Source organism: Indicator indicator, chromosome 27, assembly GCF_027791375.1.
Source record: "Indicator indicator isolate 239-I01 chromosome 27, UM_Iind_1.1, whole genome shotgun sequence".
In the NCBI taxonomy this organism is placed as follows: Eukaryota; Metazoa; Chordata; class Aves; order Piciformes; family Indicatoridae; genus Indicator; species Indicator indicator.
In genome coordinates, this window is record NC_072036.1 from 634,709 (window position 1) to 654,370 (window position 19,662).

Genomic DNA, 19,662 nt, shown 5'->3' on the forward strand with positions numbered 1-19,662 from the left:
CCACCAGATCAGGTTGCTCAGAGCCTTACTGAGCCTCACCTTGAATATCTCCAGGGATGAGGCCTCAACTACCTCCCTGGGCAACCTATTCTACTGTTCCACCACCCTCATGGTGAAGAACTTGTTGCTAGCACCCAATCTATATCTCCTCTTAGAATCATAGAATCATAGAATCAAGAAGGCTGGAAGAGACCTCAAAGATCATCGAGTCCAACCTGTCACCCTAAACCTCATGACTATCTAAACCATGGCATCAAGTGCCACGTCCAATCCCCTTTCAGACCATTACTCCTTGCCTTATCACTGCAGGCCTTTGTAAACAGTCCCTCTGCAGCCTTCTTGTAGCCCCCTTCAGGTACTAGAAGGTTTCTGTTAGGTCTCCCTGAAGCCTTCTCTTTTCCAGGCTGAACACCCCCAGCTCCCTCAGCCTGTCCTCATAGGAGACATGCTCTAGCCCTTTGGTCATCTTTGTGGCCCTCCTCTGGACCATGGACCATCAGGTCCATGTTCTTCCTGTGTTGAGGGCTCCAGAGCTAGATGCATTAATTATATGTATAGATAAATATAGATATATAGATATAAAAAATATATCTAATTATACACACTCATATATCATCTATATCATATCTCTCGCTCTCTTTCTTCTCTCTCTCTCTCTCTTATCTCTATCTCTATTTCTTTAACTCTGTCTCTCTCTTATCTCTATTTCTTTATTTCTCTCCATCTCTCTATTTCATCTCTGTCTCTCTCTATTTCTTTATCTCTATTTCTCTGTCTCTGTTTCTTTATCTCTGTCTCTCTCTTATCTCTATCTCTATTTCTTTATCTCCGTCTCTTATCTCTCTATCTCTCTCTCTCCTATTTCTTTCTCTCTGTCTCTCCCATCTATTTCATCTCTATCTCTCTGTCTCTCTCTTACCTATTTCTTTATTTCTCTCTGTCTCAATTTCTGTATCTCTGTCTCTCATTTCTATTTCTTTATCTCTGTCTCTCTCTCATCTCTATTTCTATTTTTTATCTCTCTCTTATCTCTATCTCTATTTCTTTATCTCTGGCTCTCTTATCTCTCTCTATCTCTCTGTCTCTCTCTTCTGTCTATTTCTTTATCTCTCTCTCTCATCTATTTCATCTCTCTCTCTCTTATCTCTCTCTATTTCTTTATTTCTCTCTGTCTCTATTTCTTTATCTCTGTCTCTTATCTCTCTTTCTTTATCTCTGTCTCTCCTCTCTCTCTCTCTTCTGTCTCTATTTCTTTATCTCTCTCTCTCATCTCTCTATTTCATCTGTCTCTGTCTCTCTCTCTTACCTCTCTATCTATTTCTTTATTTCTCTGTGTCTCTATTTCTTTATCTCTGTCTCTATCTTATCTCTATCTCTATTTCTTTGTCTCTCTTCTCTCTCTATCTTTCTATCTCTTTCCTCTCTCTCTCTCCACACATATGTGAAGAGTTAAAACTCTTGGGCTTCTAATTCAAAAAGCAGACAAAAAGTAAAATTAAACTTAAAATACAAAACCTGCATAGCATTTCTATACCTAGCTTAGACATGAAGTTCCTGTTTGAAGCTATAAAGATCTTGGTCTCTATTAAACGTCCTCAGCTTCTCAGCAGGACAATATGCTGCATTACAACAACAACAACAACAACAACAAAAAGAGACTCCAATGAAGTTTGATAGTGTCACCTCATTTTTGGAGATAAATAGTGTTTTAAACACCATTTTATTGCTCTATTATCCTAGAGGAAAAAATAGGAAAGCTTCATTTATTGGAAGAATACATCACTTTGCCCTGCTCTTCTAACATCAGAACAAAAAGTCTGTTTTCATGCTGCAAGAGGACTAATTTCATTTTATTAGGATGAAGGCCCATCTTGCACTTTGCTAGACAAAAAGTAACCTAACAGAAGAAAATGAAGCTGTTAATACATTGTCTAAATCCTCATATAGCCAGCAAGCTCATTTTTGTTGATGTCACAGAGAAGGCATAAAACCCAGTTGACCTCAATCAATTGGTCTCCCAGGGAGAAGACCTCTGCCAGCAAATGCCAGATACCAAATATCTCAGAATACTTCCTGTGCTATTTCTATTTTCACAAGCTGAAGATGAACTTGATCTCCACATACCAGCTCCAGGCACACTGGGGCTGACTCCCACCTGCCAACTGACCAAGCAAGCCTTTGCTGGACCAAGTCAAACAGCAAGTGACTTCTGGAAGTGAAACCTCACCTCCTATCTTGAACATTGCAATCATAGAATGGTTTGGGAGCTTCTAGATCATCCAGTTCCAATCCCCCTGCCGTGGGCAAAGACACCTCCCACCAGACCAGGCTGATCAAGGTCTTGTCAAACACTTGCAGGGAGGAGGCATCCACAGCCTCCCTGGGCAACCTGTTCCAGTGACTCCCCACCCTCACTCTAAAGAATTTCTTTCTAATCTCCAGTCTCAATCTCCCCTCTTCCAGTTCAAAGCCATTGCCCTGGTGAGGCCACATCTGGAATATTGTGTTCAGTTCTGGGCCCCTCAGGTCAAGAAGGACCTCAGGGACCCAGAGCCAGAAAAATGATGGAGTGGAATATCTTCCTTATGAAGAGAGACTCAGGGAGCTGAGGGTTCTGCAGCTTGGAGAAGAGGAGACTAAGGGGTGGCCCCATTATTGTTTATAAATATGAAAAGGGTGAGTGCCCAGAGGCTGGAGCCAGGCTCTGCTGGGTGATGCCCAATGCCAGCACAAGGGTCAGTGGTGGAAGCTGAGGTAGAGGAAGTTCCATGGAAACAGGAGGAAGAATTATCTCCCTCTGAGGGTGACAGAGCACTGGAACAGGCTGCCCAGGCGTGTTGTGGAGTCTCCGGAGATATTCAAGACCTGCCTGGCTGTGTTCCTGTGTGACCTACTCTAGGTGACCCTGTTCTGGCAGGGGGGTTGGCCTGGATGAGCTTTTGAGTTTCCTTCCAGCCCCTGACCTTCTGTGATTCTGTCTGTGATTACCTCTTGTCCTGTCACCACAAGCCCTTGTCAGAAGTCCATGTGAAACCTTGTAAAAATCATATCCTTTGCCAGGCAAGGTTCCATGATTCCACAACACAAAATGCATGAATAAAAGAAATCCCCAACCCAACATTGCCAGACACAAGCTATGGCTGCACTCCAGCAGGCTTCTGAATGAATTACAAAGGACAAAATGCATTTCAAGTGGAAAAAGCAAGATTTTCTTTTTCTTCCTCCTACTTCAGAGGATGGGAATTGTCACAGAACATCTCCACAATGCTCTCAGTCCTCGAGTAGGTGAAAGTTTACAACTATTTTTATATACCTGTCTCCTAGGGAACAGAACAATGTATTAGTTGCTGTTCTACCTGTCTGCTCAAGGTAACAGATTTTAAAAGGGAATGTTAACTAAGCACAGTGGAGCCTCTCCTGCCTCTAGAAGCACTTATGAGAAGTGAAGCACCTGAAGTTCAACAAACAGCATCCACAAGGAAAGCAGACAGTCAAGTTACACACATTGCAGGATCAGGGTTTTCACACAGACACACTCTGTGGAAAGCAGCTGCAAGAAGTTTTGCAGAGCAGCCTTTCACTTTAGGACTGTGATGGTTTTAAGACTGTCTTTTCAATTTTTCTTCACAAAGTTTCGGCAGAGAAAGTGAAAGAATGTAAATAAATCACTATTTGGTACAAGAAAGCAAAATGATGATTGTTCTAAACACTTCCATTGGAGAGAGAGAAATGTTTAAGAACCACTACTCAAAACAAGCTTGGGGAGTTGGGCAGTCTGGGTTCTCAGCTTGCTGGGCTTCTGTCCGCTTCTTTTTTTCTGGCTGAAGATACCACACTGACCTTGACAAGCTAACAGCCTCTCTGCTTCTTGACTCTCTGCCTTCTGCCAGAGGGGTCTGGGGGGATTCCTTCTGGCTGGGGGGGAGGCCCCTTGGGGGAAGCAAAGGGGGCTTGGTTGTGCTTTTCTGTTGATTGTACTTATTTGTAAATGTTGTGAACAGTGTCTATTTGTACAGATTCATTGCATTTCATCATAGATTGTAGTTTTGCCTGTAAATACAGCTTGCATTTGCTTCCAGACTGAGCTAGCCTGGTTATTGTCGGTGTGGGAGGGGGATTTCAGCTCTCACACTGTTACAAGGACCATTTCAGAAGCTTCACAGGGCTGTCTAGCTTGGTATGATCATTTCACATCAAGACAGCTGCCAGCTAAACAAAAGGTGGAAGCAGAAAGCAGTGGTATGAAGAACATTTAACTAGAAAGAGATAAAACTCTTACCTCGCACAATAAGTTGAGCAAAATTGGACACTCCAGAGCCTCTCTCCGACTGCGTCACGCAGCGGTACAAATCCTGGTCTGTCTTGGTCACCTCTTGCAATTTAAAGGTAGCAGCAAATCTTCTGTGATTGATATTTTTAGTCTGAGCAACTGGAATATCCTCCCCGTTTCTTCTCTGAAAAGAAGAGCAACCAAGGCAGAGTTACCTCCTGAGAGCACAGAAGACATTTCTCATGGCCGTCATACCAAACCCACATCTCAAATCCACTCAGCCCACACTGCACCTTCATGGTAGCAAAGCTCACTGCTGAGGTGCCACAAGAGACAAAAATCAGCTCAGAATCGAGTTTGAGGGTGAAAAATGCCATGAGGCTTTGGCAGTGCCACCCAACATGCCCATGGCATACTCAGCAGCCACTGCTTCATGGCTGCAACCATCCTAGGAGAGCCCAGCAGCAGGAGTTGTGCTCCTAAGAGAATTCAGTCCATTTTAACCACAATTCTAAGGGATGCACTGGGTAAGAAACATTTAAATGAACCTGGCATGCAGGGATTTCACAGGTTTTCAACAGCTCTTTTTCTATCAACCAGCCAATGTTTTCTTTTTAATGCTTCCTTTTCACTCTGTCCAAAGTCAGTGCCTTCTAAAAGTGTACCTTTTGTTATATTAAGCACCATCCATCTCTCTAAAACCAGTTGAAATTAAATTAGGAAAAAAAAAAAAAAGGAGGAAAGAAGCTGCTAAAAGAGGAATAACTTCAGCCAGTAATCTCATTTAAAAGAAGGAGCTTAAAGAGTTCTGGAAAAAGAAACAATCACAGCTACCACAAATCAGTGAAAAATTGAATCTGTGTGGAGCTGTCGGGGAGGGTGACAGGTCAGTCAGGTAGGAACAGCTTGAGCTCTTTTGTGACCCTTTTCCCTCATTGCCATTCATGTTAAATGCTCAGGTTTGATTTTAATTGAAAACCAGACCCTCCCCTACCAAAAGCTGGCCTTAGAAACACCCCCAGAAACATGCACTAAGAGCACAAAGGATGTCACTGCTTACTTCCCCAGATTCCTGTGTTTCCAGGTGAGGATCACTCAGGCTTGCTCAGCCATTCAGAAAGACATCACCACTGCCTTCTAACTGCAGCTCCTGCTCTGCTCCACACTTAACAAAACATGACCTCAGTGGACATTTTTAGCTCTAACCAACCCCTGGAATGAGAACTTTCACTGAGGTCTTAAACTGCAAGCTTTCTGCCCAACACAAGAAGTGCTGCTGCTGAGACACAGAAGTTAATAACCTGAAAGTCTGTGGCAAAGCACAAAGGAGAGAAAAAGGAGCTGAGTTAAAGCTGCACATGTACATCAGCACTTCATAACACTCCAGCACTCCATTTGAGATCTACCCTTCCTCATCTTTGCATGCCTCAAACATTCCCTAAAGAGTTTGGCAGTAGATTAGCCAGGTGATCAGCACTGCTCTAAACTCCCTGACACAAGTATACATTTAGTGCTCAGGCACTGGAACAGGCTGCCCAGGGAGGTGGTGGAGTCACCATCCCTAGAGACGTTCAAGAAACAGTGGCCATGGCACTTTGGGACATGGTTTAGTATCCATGGTGGTGCTGGGTTGATGGTTGGACTCAATGATCTTAGACGTCTTTTCCAACTGAAACAATTCTGTCAGTCTATGATTTTAACTATTGATACATTTGAACAGATTGATTTTAGGTCCTGTCATCATTCTTGCAGCAAAGCCCCTGTGCCATGGTTGGATGCATCAGGAGAAGTGTGGCCAGCACGTCAAGGGAGGTGATTCTCCCCCTCTGCTCAGCTCTGGGGAGACCCCACCTGGAGTACTGCATCCAGTTCTGGAGCCGCTATTACAAGAGGGATATGGACATCCTGGAAGGTGTCCAGAGAAGGGCCACCAGGATGAGCAGAGGGCTGGAGCACCTCTCCTATGAGGACAGACTGAAAGAGTTGGAGCTGTGCAGTCTGGAGAAGGCTCCGGAGTGACCTTCTTGTGGCCTTCCAGTATCTGAAGGGGGCTACAAGAAAGCTGGGGAAGGACTTTTTAAGATATCAGGTAGTGACAGGACTGGGGGGAATGGAATAAAGCTGGAAGTGGGGAGATTCAGACTGGATGTAAGGAAGATGTTCTTCCCCATGAGAGTGGTAAGAGTCTGGAATGGGTTGTCCAGGGAGGTGGTTGAGGCCCCATCTCTGGAGGTGTTTAAGGCCAGGCTGGATGAGGCTCTGGCCAGCCTGATCTAGTGTGAGGTATCCCCGGCCATGGCAGGAGGGTTGGAACTGGATGATCCTTGTGGTCCCTTCCAACCCTGACTAATTCTATGGTTCACTACAGAAGTAACCAAAATAAACAGATCTGCTGCTTTCTTCCTCTTGTGCTGGTTTGTGTTCCCTCCATAAAGACTGCTCTTGTTGCCCCACCACAGCCAAAGGGCAATCAGGCTCCCCCACTAACACCAACTGGCCATGGAAGAGTTAAAAGGACCAAGCAGCACATAATCATAGAATCACAGAATGGTCCAGGCCAGAACGAACCTCTCCAAAGGTCCTTCAGTCCAATCTCCCTGCAGTCAGCAGGGACATCCCCAACCAGATCAAGTTGTCCAGGGCTTCATCGAGCCTCACCTTGAATATCTCCAGGGTTGGGGCCTCAACCATCTCCCTGGGCAACCCGTTCCAGTGTTCCACTACCCTCACAGTGAAGAGCTTCTTCCAGATGTAATAAACAGGAGGCATATTCTTAAACCTTTTATGATAGCAGACTTGACAAGAAACCCACATAATGCAGCCAGCCTTGTTCTGCTAGGAGAGGAAAAGCAAATAATAGAGTTTTCTCAAATGAAGGAATCCCTTCATTAAGTCCACTGCTTGAAATCCGAATGCCAAGCATTCAGCTTGCAGCACAGCAGCATATCCAAGCTGGCTGTGCAAAACACTCTACCTTCCCCCAGCCGAGAACTTGCTTCCTTAAGCTCGTCTAGTGAATTGGGCCCTGACTCCAAACTGAAACACTGAAGGAATTCACCAAACCATACAATCACACAATGGTGAGGGTTGGAAGGGACCTCCAGAGATCACTGAGTCTAACTCCTACTCCCAGAGCAGGATCACTCAGGACAGGTCTCACAGGAACACATCCAGGTGGGTCTGGAAAGCCTCCAGAGAAGGAGACTCCACAACCTCTCTGGGCAGCCTGCTCCAGGGCTCCAGTACCCTCACAGTAAAACTGGTTCTCCTCATGTTGAGGTGGAACCTCCTGATTTCCATTTTGTATCCATCATGCTGAGTCAGTCATGCTGAGCCTTGAGGCATGCTTCAACAGCAGAGTGAAAGGTGTCACTTGGTGAGAAGATGCTTCTGACATCCCTCACACCCAACTCTTTGTTGTTCAAAGCAAGAAAATAAACATTATATTAATGCTAGATTCATAGAATGGTCTGGGTTGGCAGGGATCTCCAAAGGTCATCCAGTCCAACCCCCTCTGCAGTCAGCAGGGACATCCTCCACTAGATCAGGTTGCCCAGAGCTGTGTCAAGCCTGACTCTGAATATCTGCAGGGATGGGGCCTCAACTACCATTAAACCCCCTTATTTCTTCTTAGAGTTCTACTCCAATACCAAACTCCAGCTCCAAAGGATGTTCTTCTCTGCTTTGCTTACATCATCCTACCACGTTATCTCACAAGGCTCTGAGTAGTTCCTCAAATTTCCCTCTGTCAGGATGTGTTTCTTGGGAGCCCAACTGCACCATCCCATCTTCGAAGGCCATCTTCATGTACAGCTTAGCCATTAAAATATTTCCCTGTCATTAAAATGATGAAAAGTTCAAACTGCAGAGGGTCCTCACTTGAAAAATGACTCTTGAAACACAATCCGCCTGCCCTCCTCCCAGTGCATTTCCCTTGCACCACTAAGCCATCAACCAGTCAGAGTTCAGCTGCATTGCCACGATCCCTTAATTAAATTCTTCTTTTTCACGTCAAGGCATTACCACTGATTTTAAAGGAGAGGAAAGAAAGGCAGCAGAGCTCTCTGCTTATTAGACAGCCTCCTGGTACATACTGTTTCAATTTATGTCCTGCTCACACTGAACAGAGCTTGCAAATGCTGCTCAATTAGGTTTTAAAAATTCAATTTCAAATTAATGTGGAGTTATACTAATAGGTAATGGCTGTACCCTGTGAGATCCTTGGTTCCTCCAGTCCCTTGCTGTCTGGTTTGATAACCCTGAATTGTTCATTTAGGAGAGGTCACCACCAGGCAGTTCTCCTCCTTTGGTGAAAATAACTCTGGGCTTCACAAAGAGCTATGCTCTGTAAACACTTGATTAGAAGACATATAAGCATGTGGGGGAATAGCCTTAAATCTGGCATTTAAGATACTTAAGCATGTGGAAAAATGTCCTCAAACCTGGCATTCCAAGCATTTAAAATTATGACCTTGAATAGGTCCCTATGACTTCAAGGCTCTTTTTAATTTGATAGCAACATGATTTCATTAATATCTTTTTAAGGCAGTTATTGAGACCATCTATATTTTAACCAAAGCCAACAGTGAAGTCTGCACAGCTTAAAAAAACCCAACCCTAGACAAATTAAGAATTAGCCCTGAACTTCTCTTTCCTGTCTCGTGAAAGCAAGCAAGCACTTAATAAACATGGAACTAAATTTCAATGCATGTTGCAGAACCTGAACGGAACCAGAGGCATCTAACCCCCAACATCTTATTTAACTTATTAGACTCATAGAATAATTTAGGTTGGACAAGACCTTCAGGATCACCCAGTCCAACCACTAACCCTACTCTACCGAGTCCACCACTAAGCCATATCCCCCAAGAACCACAACTACACAGCTTTTAGAACACCTCCAGGGATGGTGACTCCACCACCTCCCTGGACAGCCTGGTCCAATGTCTGAAAGGTTTTTCAAGTGAAATGATTTCTCCTGATCACAGAATTGGTTTGGTTGGAAAAGACCTCTCAGCTCATCAAGTCCAACCATTGAATGTCCAGCCTAAACCTCCCCTGGTGCAGTTTGAGGCCATTCCCTCTCATTCTAATATCAGTTACTTGGGAGAAGCAGCCAACACTCACTTGACAACAACCTCCCTTTAAGTAGCTATAGAGAGGACAAAAAAAACCCCAACCAACCAAGCAATCAACCAACAAACCCTAACAAAAGGTCAATTTCTACTGTTCAAATCCAAAGGTAAAACCTATCTACATTTGCCTCTCAACTTCTCAGGTTGAACAGTGTCATTTTTGCTTTTATTGGATGAGCAGAAATAAGATATCATCACTTTCTGTGGTGATGCTCCCTCCAAATTTTCCTGAACTCTTTGTTTTGTTGTTGTTTTTTCCCCGTAACAGTGATTTTTATCAGCCTGGACAGCTCAAGCTTACACATCCCTGAGCCTTCCTCAGTGTAAACACCTCAAACTACATTTGCTGCACTGCTAATAATTAAAGTCAAGTCTAGTTGCCTTCTCAGGCTCTCAGCTGGATGCTGGGGTGCGTCCAGAGATCAGAAGATGTCAACACTTCAGCTGGAGTGACACACAGATGACTCTGGCAGCAGCAGCCACCCCAGCTGGCCCCTGCTCACTCCCTTCTTGCCTTCACTCCTGAGCTCATGCAGAAAACTGACTTGGAATTACACAAAACTCCTTCCTGGACAACACACTCCCTCCCTATGGATTAGCATCACCAAAGGGTGCCCATGATCAGATTCATTGCATGGCCAGAGGAGTTGAGGAGAGGGCAGGACTTGTGTGGAGAGCAGGGCATGATCCAAGAGATTGTCCAAGGAGCTTGGGTGCAACAAAAACTCCCCTGGAGAAGAGAAATACTGGAGGGGGTGCCCTCAACAGCCCTTTGTGCCCCAAGGAAACAAATGGAATTTGTAAATAACATGCTGCAAAATGTTCGTTTTTGACTCCTTGTGTGAAGTGCCTTATCTTGCAAGAGGGAAAAAAGGTTGAATGTGATTAAGATAATGCCAGCAATAACTTGTGATGCTCTGGGAGAACTAAAACAATGTGAGGGGAGCAAACCAGACAGGTCCCCATCCTTTAAATTCTACCTGCATGGAGCTGCCTGCCACTTTCCAGCACCCACAGCATTTAGGACACCATTTCCAAATGAAGAAAAACCTAAAGAAATTAGCTTCATCATTATTTTTATTGGATCCTTTTATATTCTTTCTTCAACAGTTTTTTTTTTTTAAAAACTTATTAAACATGCCAGAAACTTAATAAAGCATGACAGCTAGTTATCATAAGGGAGGAGAAACAGCTGTGATGCTTTATCTTAGAGGTCTTTTCTAACTGAAACAATTCTAGGACAAAAAAATATTTCATTGTTTTCCCCCACCTAAACTGATGCAAATGAGAGAACAAGTGGATTTTTTTTCCCCCCAATTTTCTGTCAGTTTAATTCACAAATACATGATTGAAGACTAAGAACTATATTGTTTGGTTGGTTGGGTGGTGTTTTTTCATGCAGAATACAAATTGGAAGTACAGTTTCAATACTATGCCTAGACAGATCTATCTTCTTCTCAGTATAAATCCCAGAATTGTTCCAGTTGGAAAAGATCTCTAAGATCATCCAGTCCAACCATCAACCCAACACCACCATGGCCACTAAACCATGTCCCCAAGTGCCATGGCCATACATTTCTTGCACACCTCCAGGGATGGGGACTTCACCACCTCCCTGGGCAGCCTCTTCCAACGTCTGACTGACACAAGAAGGTGAAGCAGCAATTTTTTTTTTGTTTGATTTTTAATAGAAAACATCCAGTGAAGCTTTTCTTTTAGTAGGAAATTAATACAACTTACTGGTCTCCCTACATGTACAAGAAGCCAGATTAAGAATGTTAGGAAGAGAAATTTTACACCATGAGGGTGGTGAGACACTGGAACAGGTTGCCCAGGGCCATGGTGGAAGCCTCATCGCTGGAGGTTTTGAAGGCCAGGCTGGATGCAGCTCTGAGCAACCTGATCCAGTGTGAGGTGTCCCTGGCCATGGCAGGGGGGACTTGGAACTGGATGAGGACCTTGAGGTCCCTTCTAACCCTAACAATTCTATGATTCTATGATTCTACTTTGCAATGAACTGTATCAAAAGAAGTGAACCCTATCAAAAGCAGCATGGCCAGCAGGTCAGGAGAGGTGACTCTGCCACTCTGCTCTGCTCTGGTGAGACCTCACCTGGAGCACTGTGTTCAGCTATGGGACCCCAAATACAAGAAGGACATAGACCTGATGGACAGGATCCAGAGGAGGCCACAAAGATGATCAGAGAGCTGGAGCACCTCTTCTATGAGGACAGGCTGAGAGAGTTGGGGCTGTTCTGCCTGGAGAATAGAAGGGAGACCTTAAAGCTGCATTTCAATATCTGAAGGCTGTGGAGACTATTCAGAAGGGCTTGAAGTGATAGGATGAGGGGCAATGGTTTGGAACTGGAGCAGGGGAGATTTAGGTTGGCCATTAGGATGAAGGTTCTTACTACGAGGGTGGTGAAATACTGGAACAGGTTGCTCAGGGATGTGGTTGAGTCCCCATCCCTGCAGACATTCAAGGTCAGACTTGAATGGGCCCTGAGGAACCTGCTCTAGTTGTAGGTATCCCTGCTGGCTGCAGAGGGTTAGACAAGATAACTGCTGAGGGTCCCTTCCAACCTGGTGCATTCTGTGATCCCATGATACATGGTCATTTATTAGAAGAAGCAACACATGAACAACCTACTGAAGATCTAGACTACACCTGACAAGGCAAGTTCTTACCTGCACACTGCTCTGCAGCACAGAACAGCCCAAGATTACTCTTAGACATCCTGGTTGCATGCACTGCTGTAACTTCCCCCTGTACTCAACTCTGGTGAGGCCACACCTCAAGTGTTGTGTCCAGTTTTGGGCATCTCAGTACAAGAGAGATGTGGAAGTGCTGGACTGAGAGCAGAGGAGGGCAACAAAGCTGGGGAAGGGTCTGGAGAATAAATCTGATGAAGAGCAACTGAAGGAGCTGGGGATGGTTAGTTTGGAAAAGAGGAGGCTGAGGAGAGACCTCATTGCTGTCTACAACTACCTGAAAGGAGGTTGTGGAGAGTTTGGTGCTGGTCTCTTCTCACAGGTCGTTAGTGACAGAACAAGAGGGAACAATCTCAGACTGCAGCAGGGCAGGTTTAGACTGGACATCAGGAAAAACTTCACAGAAGGAATGGTCAGAGCTGCCCAGGGAAGTGGTTGAGTCACCAACCCTGGATGTGTTTAAAGGTCATTTAAATGTGATGCTTGGGGATATGGTTTAGGGGTGAACCTTGTGGAGTAGGATTAATGGTTGGGGTCTTCTCCAACCTTCTCCAAACCTATGATTCTATGAACTCAAACCTGCCCACTTTGCAGCAGCTGAGTCTCTCTCACAAGTCACTGAACTTTCAGCTGAAGAAAGCAAAAGTTCTCATGAGGTAATCTCGTTGTGAGCCATCTGGCCCTTCAGAGGTGGCAACCCTAATTCATTTTACTGTAATAAAATCCACCAGCAGCAAAGCAGCAAAAGCCAAACTACAACATCCCTGATCATTCCACTACACAAACAAAAAGAACATTTTTTTTCTTGAAAAAAAAAAAACAAACAACTCCTCTTGTTTTGAATTTAATCTAACACAGACACACAAAAGAATCTATAAAATAAACATAATAGAAATAAAATAGAAAATAAATAGAATATAAAATAAATATTATATGAAATAGATATAAAATAAAATAGAAGCTTTCCAGCATGCAATAGCAGTGGGGTTTGTGTTGTTTTTCTGTTGTTGGAGGCATTTTTGTTGTTGTTGTTCTTGGTTTTTTTGGGTCTTCTTGTTGGTTTTCTTTTTCACACAGAATCACACAGAATTAACCAGGTTGGAAAAGACCTTTGAGACCATCAAGTTCAACATATCACCCAATACCATCTGATCAACTAAACCATGGCACAGAGTGCCTCATCCATTTGTATTTTAAACACTTCCAGGGGGGTTTGGAACTGGATGATCCTTGAGGTCCCTTCCAACCCTGACAATTCTGTGATTCTAATTCTCCTGAGGGCTCCTAAACTCTGCTGCTTGAGAAATCTATCAGTTCTCAGCCATAAGAATTGTGCTCCAAACACTGCTTGCAACTAGATGGGTCCAGATCTCAGCTTAGCTCTCCACTGCACCAGGACCATCTCTTCATTCTATTGCCAAGCTGCTGACACAGTTTGTTTACTTTTTCCCCCATCTCCCCTCATTTACAACCCTTCTCTTCTCTGGGCAACCTTCAAAGAATGATGGCAACTGCTGATTAACAACTGCATTTTCTTCTCCTGATCTACTTTTTTTTGCTAGGAGACTGAAAAATGAAGAGAGAAACAAGTGCTGGCTTTAAGAACCCTGAACAAAAAAGGTGAATTATTAGTTTCTCAAACTGTAGCAAACACTTAACAGACCAAAAAAAACCCCAAACCAAACCGAACCAAACAAAAAACAAACAACAACAACAAAACAAAAGCCACAACAAAATCCCCAAACTCTTGGGACTGAGATGCAACATTTTGCCCTGGTGAATTTCAGTATTTGATTTTTAAGGGAGAATTCTATTCTGCAAATATTTAGATTTCCTGGCCCAGTCAGAAACTGCCAATTAAGGGAGAGAAATTTCCAAAAGGGATGAAAATAGAGTAAAGAAAAAGAATCAAGACCAAATTCCTTTAACTGCATTGCAGAATACGCAGCAGCAGCAGTCTTAGGGAAGATCCAGAGGGATGACAACCCCAAAGGCTGCCCTGTGAGCTACCTGAGTGGTAGCTCCACAGGCTGGAGGACTTAGTTAAGTGGGGCAGAAGCAAATTAAAAGCAGGAGGATTAGAGTATTTCATGTTGCTGAAACCTAACGTGACCGGGCACCCAAGGAGAACTGCCACATTTATCCAAGGGGGTCATACATTAAGGAGGGAGAGAGGGAGAATGGTTCAGACAGGGTTAAGTAACACAGATAGCATCAAAGGTGAATGCAGAGTGAAAGGACAGGGGAAAAAAAAACACCTTCTGAAACAAATAAGTTTCAAGGAGAATCTGAAACAAGAGGTTCTAAATGCTGCAGTTTTCGTTGCTGAATATTCTTTACAACCACGTCAGAGTCAGCAGCTGGAGAAGAAACTATAGGTCAAGTCATGAAGAAGGGGCTTGATAAATCACCTCAAAGCAGCTCTTCATACCTGGTGAGGCTGCACTTCAATACTGGGTTCAGTTTTGGGCTCCCTACCACAAGACACTGAGGTGCTGGAGTGGGGCCTGACAAGGAGAACGAAGCTGGTGAGCAGTTTGGAGAACAAATCTGGGGAGGAGCAGCTGAAGGAACTGGGGGTGGTTAGCCTGGAGAAGAGGAGGCTGAGGGGAGACCTCATTGCTCTCTACAACTCCATGAAAGAAGGTGCAGTGAGGTGGGGGTTGGGCTCTTCTCCCTAGTCTCAGGTAATAGAAGGAGAGGAAGTGGCCTGGAATTGTGCCAGGGGGAGGGTTAGGTTGGAGACTGTTAAAAATCTTTGCTGCAAGAGTGGTCAGGGATTGGAAGAGGCTGTCCAGGGAGGTGGTGGAGTCACCATCCCTAGAGGTGTTAAGAAACATTTGGCTGTGACACTCTGGGACATGGTTTAATGGCTACGAACATGTTGGGTTGCTGGTTGGACTTCAGAAACTTAGAGGTCTTTTCCAACCTTAATGATTCTATGTTATGGCCAGTGCTTCAAGTCCAGACCACTGGGCAGACCCTCATTCAGCCTCCATTAACAGCTGGCACCACTGGGAGGTCAGCCTGAATCCATTGTTTTTACAGCAATTTACATTTTACTTTCCAATTATTCCATTATTTATCTCAAGCAATTACTTTATTTCTCTGCTATTCAATCAGGAACAACTGATGGTCACTGACCATCAGTGTCAGCACTGCTGAGGTGACACCATGTGTACTGGGTTGAGTTTTAGACCACTCACTCCAAGAAGGACATGGAGGTGCGGGAGCATCTCCAGAGAAGGGCAACAAAGCTGAGGAAGCATCTGGAGAACAGGGCTGGGGAGGAGCAGCTGAGGGAACTGGGGGTGTTTGGTTTGGAGAAGAGGAAGCTGAGGGGAGACCTCATTGCTCTCTACAGCTCCATGAGAGGAGGCAGGAGTCAGTTGAGGGTTGGTCTGTTCAACCATGTTACAAGTCACAGGATGAGAGCAAATGGCCTCAGGCTGCCCCTAGGGAAGTTTATGTTGGATATTAGGAAGACTTTTGTCACTGAAAGTGCTCTCAGGCATTGGAACAGGCTGGCCAGGAAGCTCGTGGAGTCCCCATCCCTGGAGGTGTTCAATACTCATGCAGATGCAGTGTTGAGGGATATGGCTTAGTCAAGGACTGGGGAGTGTTAGGCTAATGATTGGACTTGATGATCTCAAAGGTCTTTGCCAATCCAGGCATTTCTGTGATTCTGAGATGTCCTCTGGCAGGCAGAGGGGCAGCATCAGGTGGCATGGAGGCTGCCATGGCAGGAGGGGTAGGGAGCCCTGGCAGCTCACAACAGAGTGGCAGTCAGCCACAGCTGCTGCTGGCAGCTTGGCATGATGGCCACGGGCTGGGATGGCAACGACAACTACCAGGATGCTGAAGGGACTGGAGCATGTGCCCTATGAGGAGAGGCTGAGAGCCCTGGGGCTGTTTAATCTGGAGAAAAGAAGACTGAGAGGGGATTTAATAAATGTCTACAAATATCTGAGGGCTGGGGCTCAAGAGGGAGGACACAGGCTCTGCTCACTTGCACCCTGGGATAGGACAAGGGGTAATGGATATAAACTCCAGCACAGGAGGTTCCACCTCAACATGAGGAGGAGCTTCTGAGGGTCCCAGAGCACTGGAGCAGGCTGCCCAGAGAGGTTGTGGAGTCTCCTTCTCTGGAGCCTTTCCAGCCCTGTCTGGCTGTGTTCCTGTATGACCTGTGCTGGATTCTATGGTCCTGCTCTGGCAGGGGGGTTGGAGTTGATGATTTCCAGAGGTCCCTTCCAACCCTTAACATCCTGAGATTCTATGAACTTACACTACACCAGCAGGCACCCATGAAACCTTCCCAGGGATGAGGTGCCCACTCGGAATGTGAGCTGTGCCAGCAGGAAGGGGCTGGGCGCGGAGCTCAGCACCGCACAGCTGCCCGCCGAGCCCCGCCAAGCCGCTTGCCCTAATCCGAGGCTGCCCTAATGCAAAGCTCTGCAGTAATGGATGGAGTCATTAGTGCTGCAGCTATCAGCACCCCAGACAGGTGCCAGGACATATGGTTTAACAGCTGCTCCAGCAGGAAGCTCCATTCTCCACAGCGCGCCGGGGGCCGCTTCAACCGGACATGGCGAAGGCACTGCAAATCGTCCTGGGCTTTGGGGAGCCGCAGTGCTTCCCAGCTTGGGAGGTGTTAAACACAGCCTGATTATGCACAAAACCCGATGCCTCTGATAGCCCAATTACAGCCACAGAACAAATGCTGGCCAGCACACAGCTCTCTGCAGCCTTTGCCTACCCAAATGTTATCTGTTCTGCTCAGCTCATTCTGCTTCTCCACTGTCTGAGCAAAGAAGTGAAGTTTAAAACAAGGGAAGCTTTCTCCACACAGAAAGCTTCACATTAAATGGGCAAACAGGGACACACTCTCCCCACCCCCCTCCCTCCACCCCCCTCCCCCCCTATTTTTCCTGCTTCAAAATGCCCTGTGGAAACTATTCTGTCCAATATTTACTACCTAACACATATCCATCCTGTGCATGGGATTGATGTACAGGAGTGACTTGTTTGCAAGGTTATTTACTAATGTAACTCCACTGGAATGTGTGGTGGTGTCTCACAGGAGACCAAAAAAAAAAAAAAAAGAGAATTAAAAGGTGCCCTATTTATACTAATTCAGCAAATCCATGTGCACAAAGCAGCAAAGTGCATCAAATGTTAACAAACCAAATGATTTCTTTTTTCCCTTTAACTGGCAACTCACAGACTTCAGGAAAAAAAAAGAAAATCAGCAGAAACAGGCAACAACTAATCATCATGGAATCATAGAATGGTAGAGGTTGGAAGGGACCTCCAGAGATCAAGTTCAATGCCCCTGCCAAAGGAGGATCACTTAGGACATGTGACACAGGAATACATCCAGAAGACTCCTGAGTCTCCAGAGAAGGAGAGTCCACAAACTCTCTGGGCAGCCTGCTCAAGGGCTCCAGCACCCTCACACCAAAGAGGTTTTTCCTCATCTTGAGGTGGAACCTCCTGGGTTCCAGTTTATGTCCATTGCCCCTTTTCCTATCACAGGGCACCACCACTCATATATTTACAGATGTTAGTAAGATCCCCTCTCAGCCTTTTAAGACTAAGCAGCCTCAGGTCTCTCAGTCTTTCTTCATATGAGAGATGTTCAAGTCCCTTCATCGTCCTCGTAGCCCTCTGCTGGACTCTCTCCAGAAGGTCTCTGTCCCTCCTGAATTGGGTAGCACAAAACTGAACGCAGCATTCCAACATCTCAGGGAACCTCTCTCAACCTGCTGGCTACACTTTCTTGAGGCTCTCCAATCTTTTAAGCTAAAACACCCACACATGTATGTTGACCTCCTGCAAGAGAGAATTGTTTGGCAAGAACTTCTACTGTGTCCACAAATTAGGGTTGGAAGTGACCCCTAACTGGCAAAGCAGAGCATAGAATTATAGACTGCACCAAAGTATAGCAGGTGGAAAAGCTCTGTTATCACCTTGAGTCCTATCAACCAACCCAGCTGCTTCAGTGGCACCAACCAAGCTACAGCTGCCGGAGTGGGACACAGGACTCTGCCCTGGTGAGGCTGCATCTGGAGTATTGTGTCCATTTCTGGGTCCCTGAGGTCAAGAAGGGCCTCAGGGAACTGCTAAGAGTCCAGTACAGAGCCACAAATACGATTAAAGGAGTGGAACATCTTCCTTATGGGGAGAGCATGAGGGAGCTGAGGGCTCTGTAGCTTGGAGAGGAACCTGAGAGGTGACCTCATTCATGTGCAGGGTGAGTGCCCAAAGGCTGGAGCCAGGCTCTGCTGGGTGATGCCCAATGCCAGCACAAGGGGCAGTGGTGGAAGCTGAGGCACAGGAAGTTCCATGGAAACAGGGGTAAAAAATTCTCCCTATGAGGGTGACAGAGCCCTGGAACAGGCTGCCCAGGGGGGTTGTGGAGTCTCCCTCTCTGGAGATATTCAAGACCTGCCTGGATGTGTTCCTGTTGATCTGCTCTAGGTGACTCTGCTCTGGCAGGGGGGTTGGACTGGATGAGTTTTCAAGGTACCTTCCAGCCCTTAACATTCTGTGATTCTGTGAAATTTAAAGAGAAGAAGGAAAATAGCAAGAAAACAAAAACAAAAACCCAGAGCATTACATCCAGAAGGGCAAAAAGAGATCATCCACACTAAAGACTGAATGTAGCTCAGAACCAACTTCAATGCTCACTTTAAACAAAAACAAAGGACTTTGAAACTCATCCAGAGTTTGCTAATGACTGCAGGTGATAAAGAGAATCCTTCATCTCACAACTGTAATAGATTCAGTAGCAGATGAGGTTGAAAAGGTGAAGAACAAAAGGATTTGAGAGGTGCATTGCTGCCCTGCTCCCACACCTGCTGCTATTCACAGACTCACCAAAGGTGTGCTCACATCACCTTGTTCAACCTGTTCAATCTCTTTGCCTGTGCAAATATTTGTTTCATACTAATGCAGCTGCAGCTCCTAAAGACTTCTGTTATCTTTAGAGCTTCTCTCTCAATGACAGAGCTCTGACTGTCCCACACCTTGGTCCATCGGGGCTGGAAAATGCAGGCAAAGAGGAAAAGAGCTGTGAAAGGAGACAAGACACCAGATATGACCTCCAAACAAAGAGGAGCAGAACCTTCAGCCATGGAAGCCAGGAGAATATCAATTCAATGTTAATTCCTATCTGTCTGAAATGTTTACAGATGTACTTTGATAGAAAAGGAGCTGGTGAGAAGCCTGTCATTGCAGCAGCAAACACAAAGGCATGTGCACTTGATTATATATACACTGAGAAAAACACATGTATGGAAATGTGCACACACAGAGATCATCTCCCATAGGAACAAGCAAATTTATACAGAACTCAACAATGAGATGTGCTACTGAGATCCACTTTTACTTCTGGGACAGGAAAGTGCCCTTGTAGCCAAGAGAACCAATGGGATCCTGGGGTGCAGCAAGAAAAGTGTGGCCAGCAGGGCTAGGGAGGTTCTTCTCCCCCTCTACTCTGCCCTGGTGAGACCACACCTAGAGTACTGCATCCAGTTTTGGG

General features: G+C 45.4%; 1 protein-coding gene across 1 annotated transcript in view; it reads right to left on the reverse strand.

The window, feature by feature from the left end:
* PTPRK (protein tyrosine phosphatase receptor type K) overlaps positions 1-19,662 on the reverse strand; it is a 426,155-nt gene that overhangs the window by 304,007 nt on the left and 102,486 nt on the right. Inside the window, exon 5 of the mRNA XM_054393013.1 lies at positions 4,280-4,454. Coding sequence (XP_054248988.1) covers positions 4,280-4,454 — 175 coding nt within the window. The remainder of the gene's footprint in view (positions 1-4,279; positions 4,455-19,662) is intronic.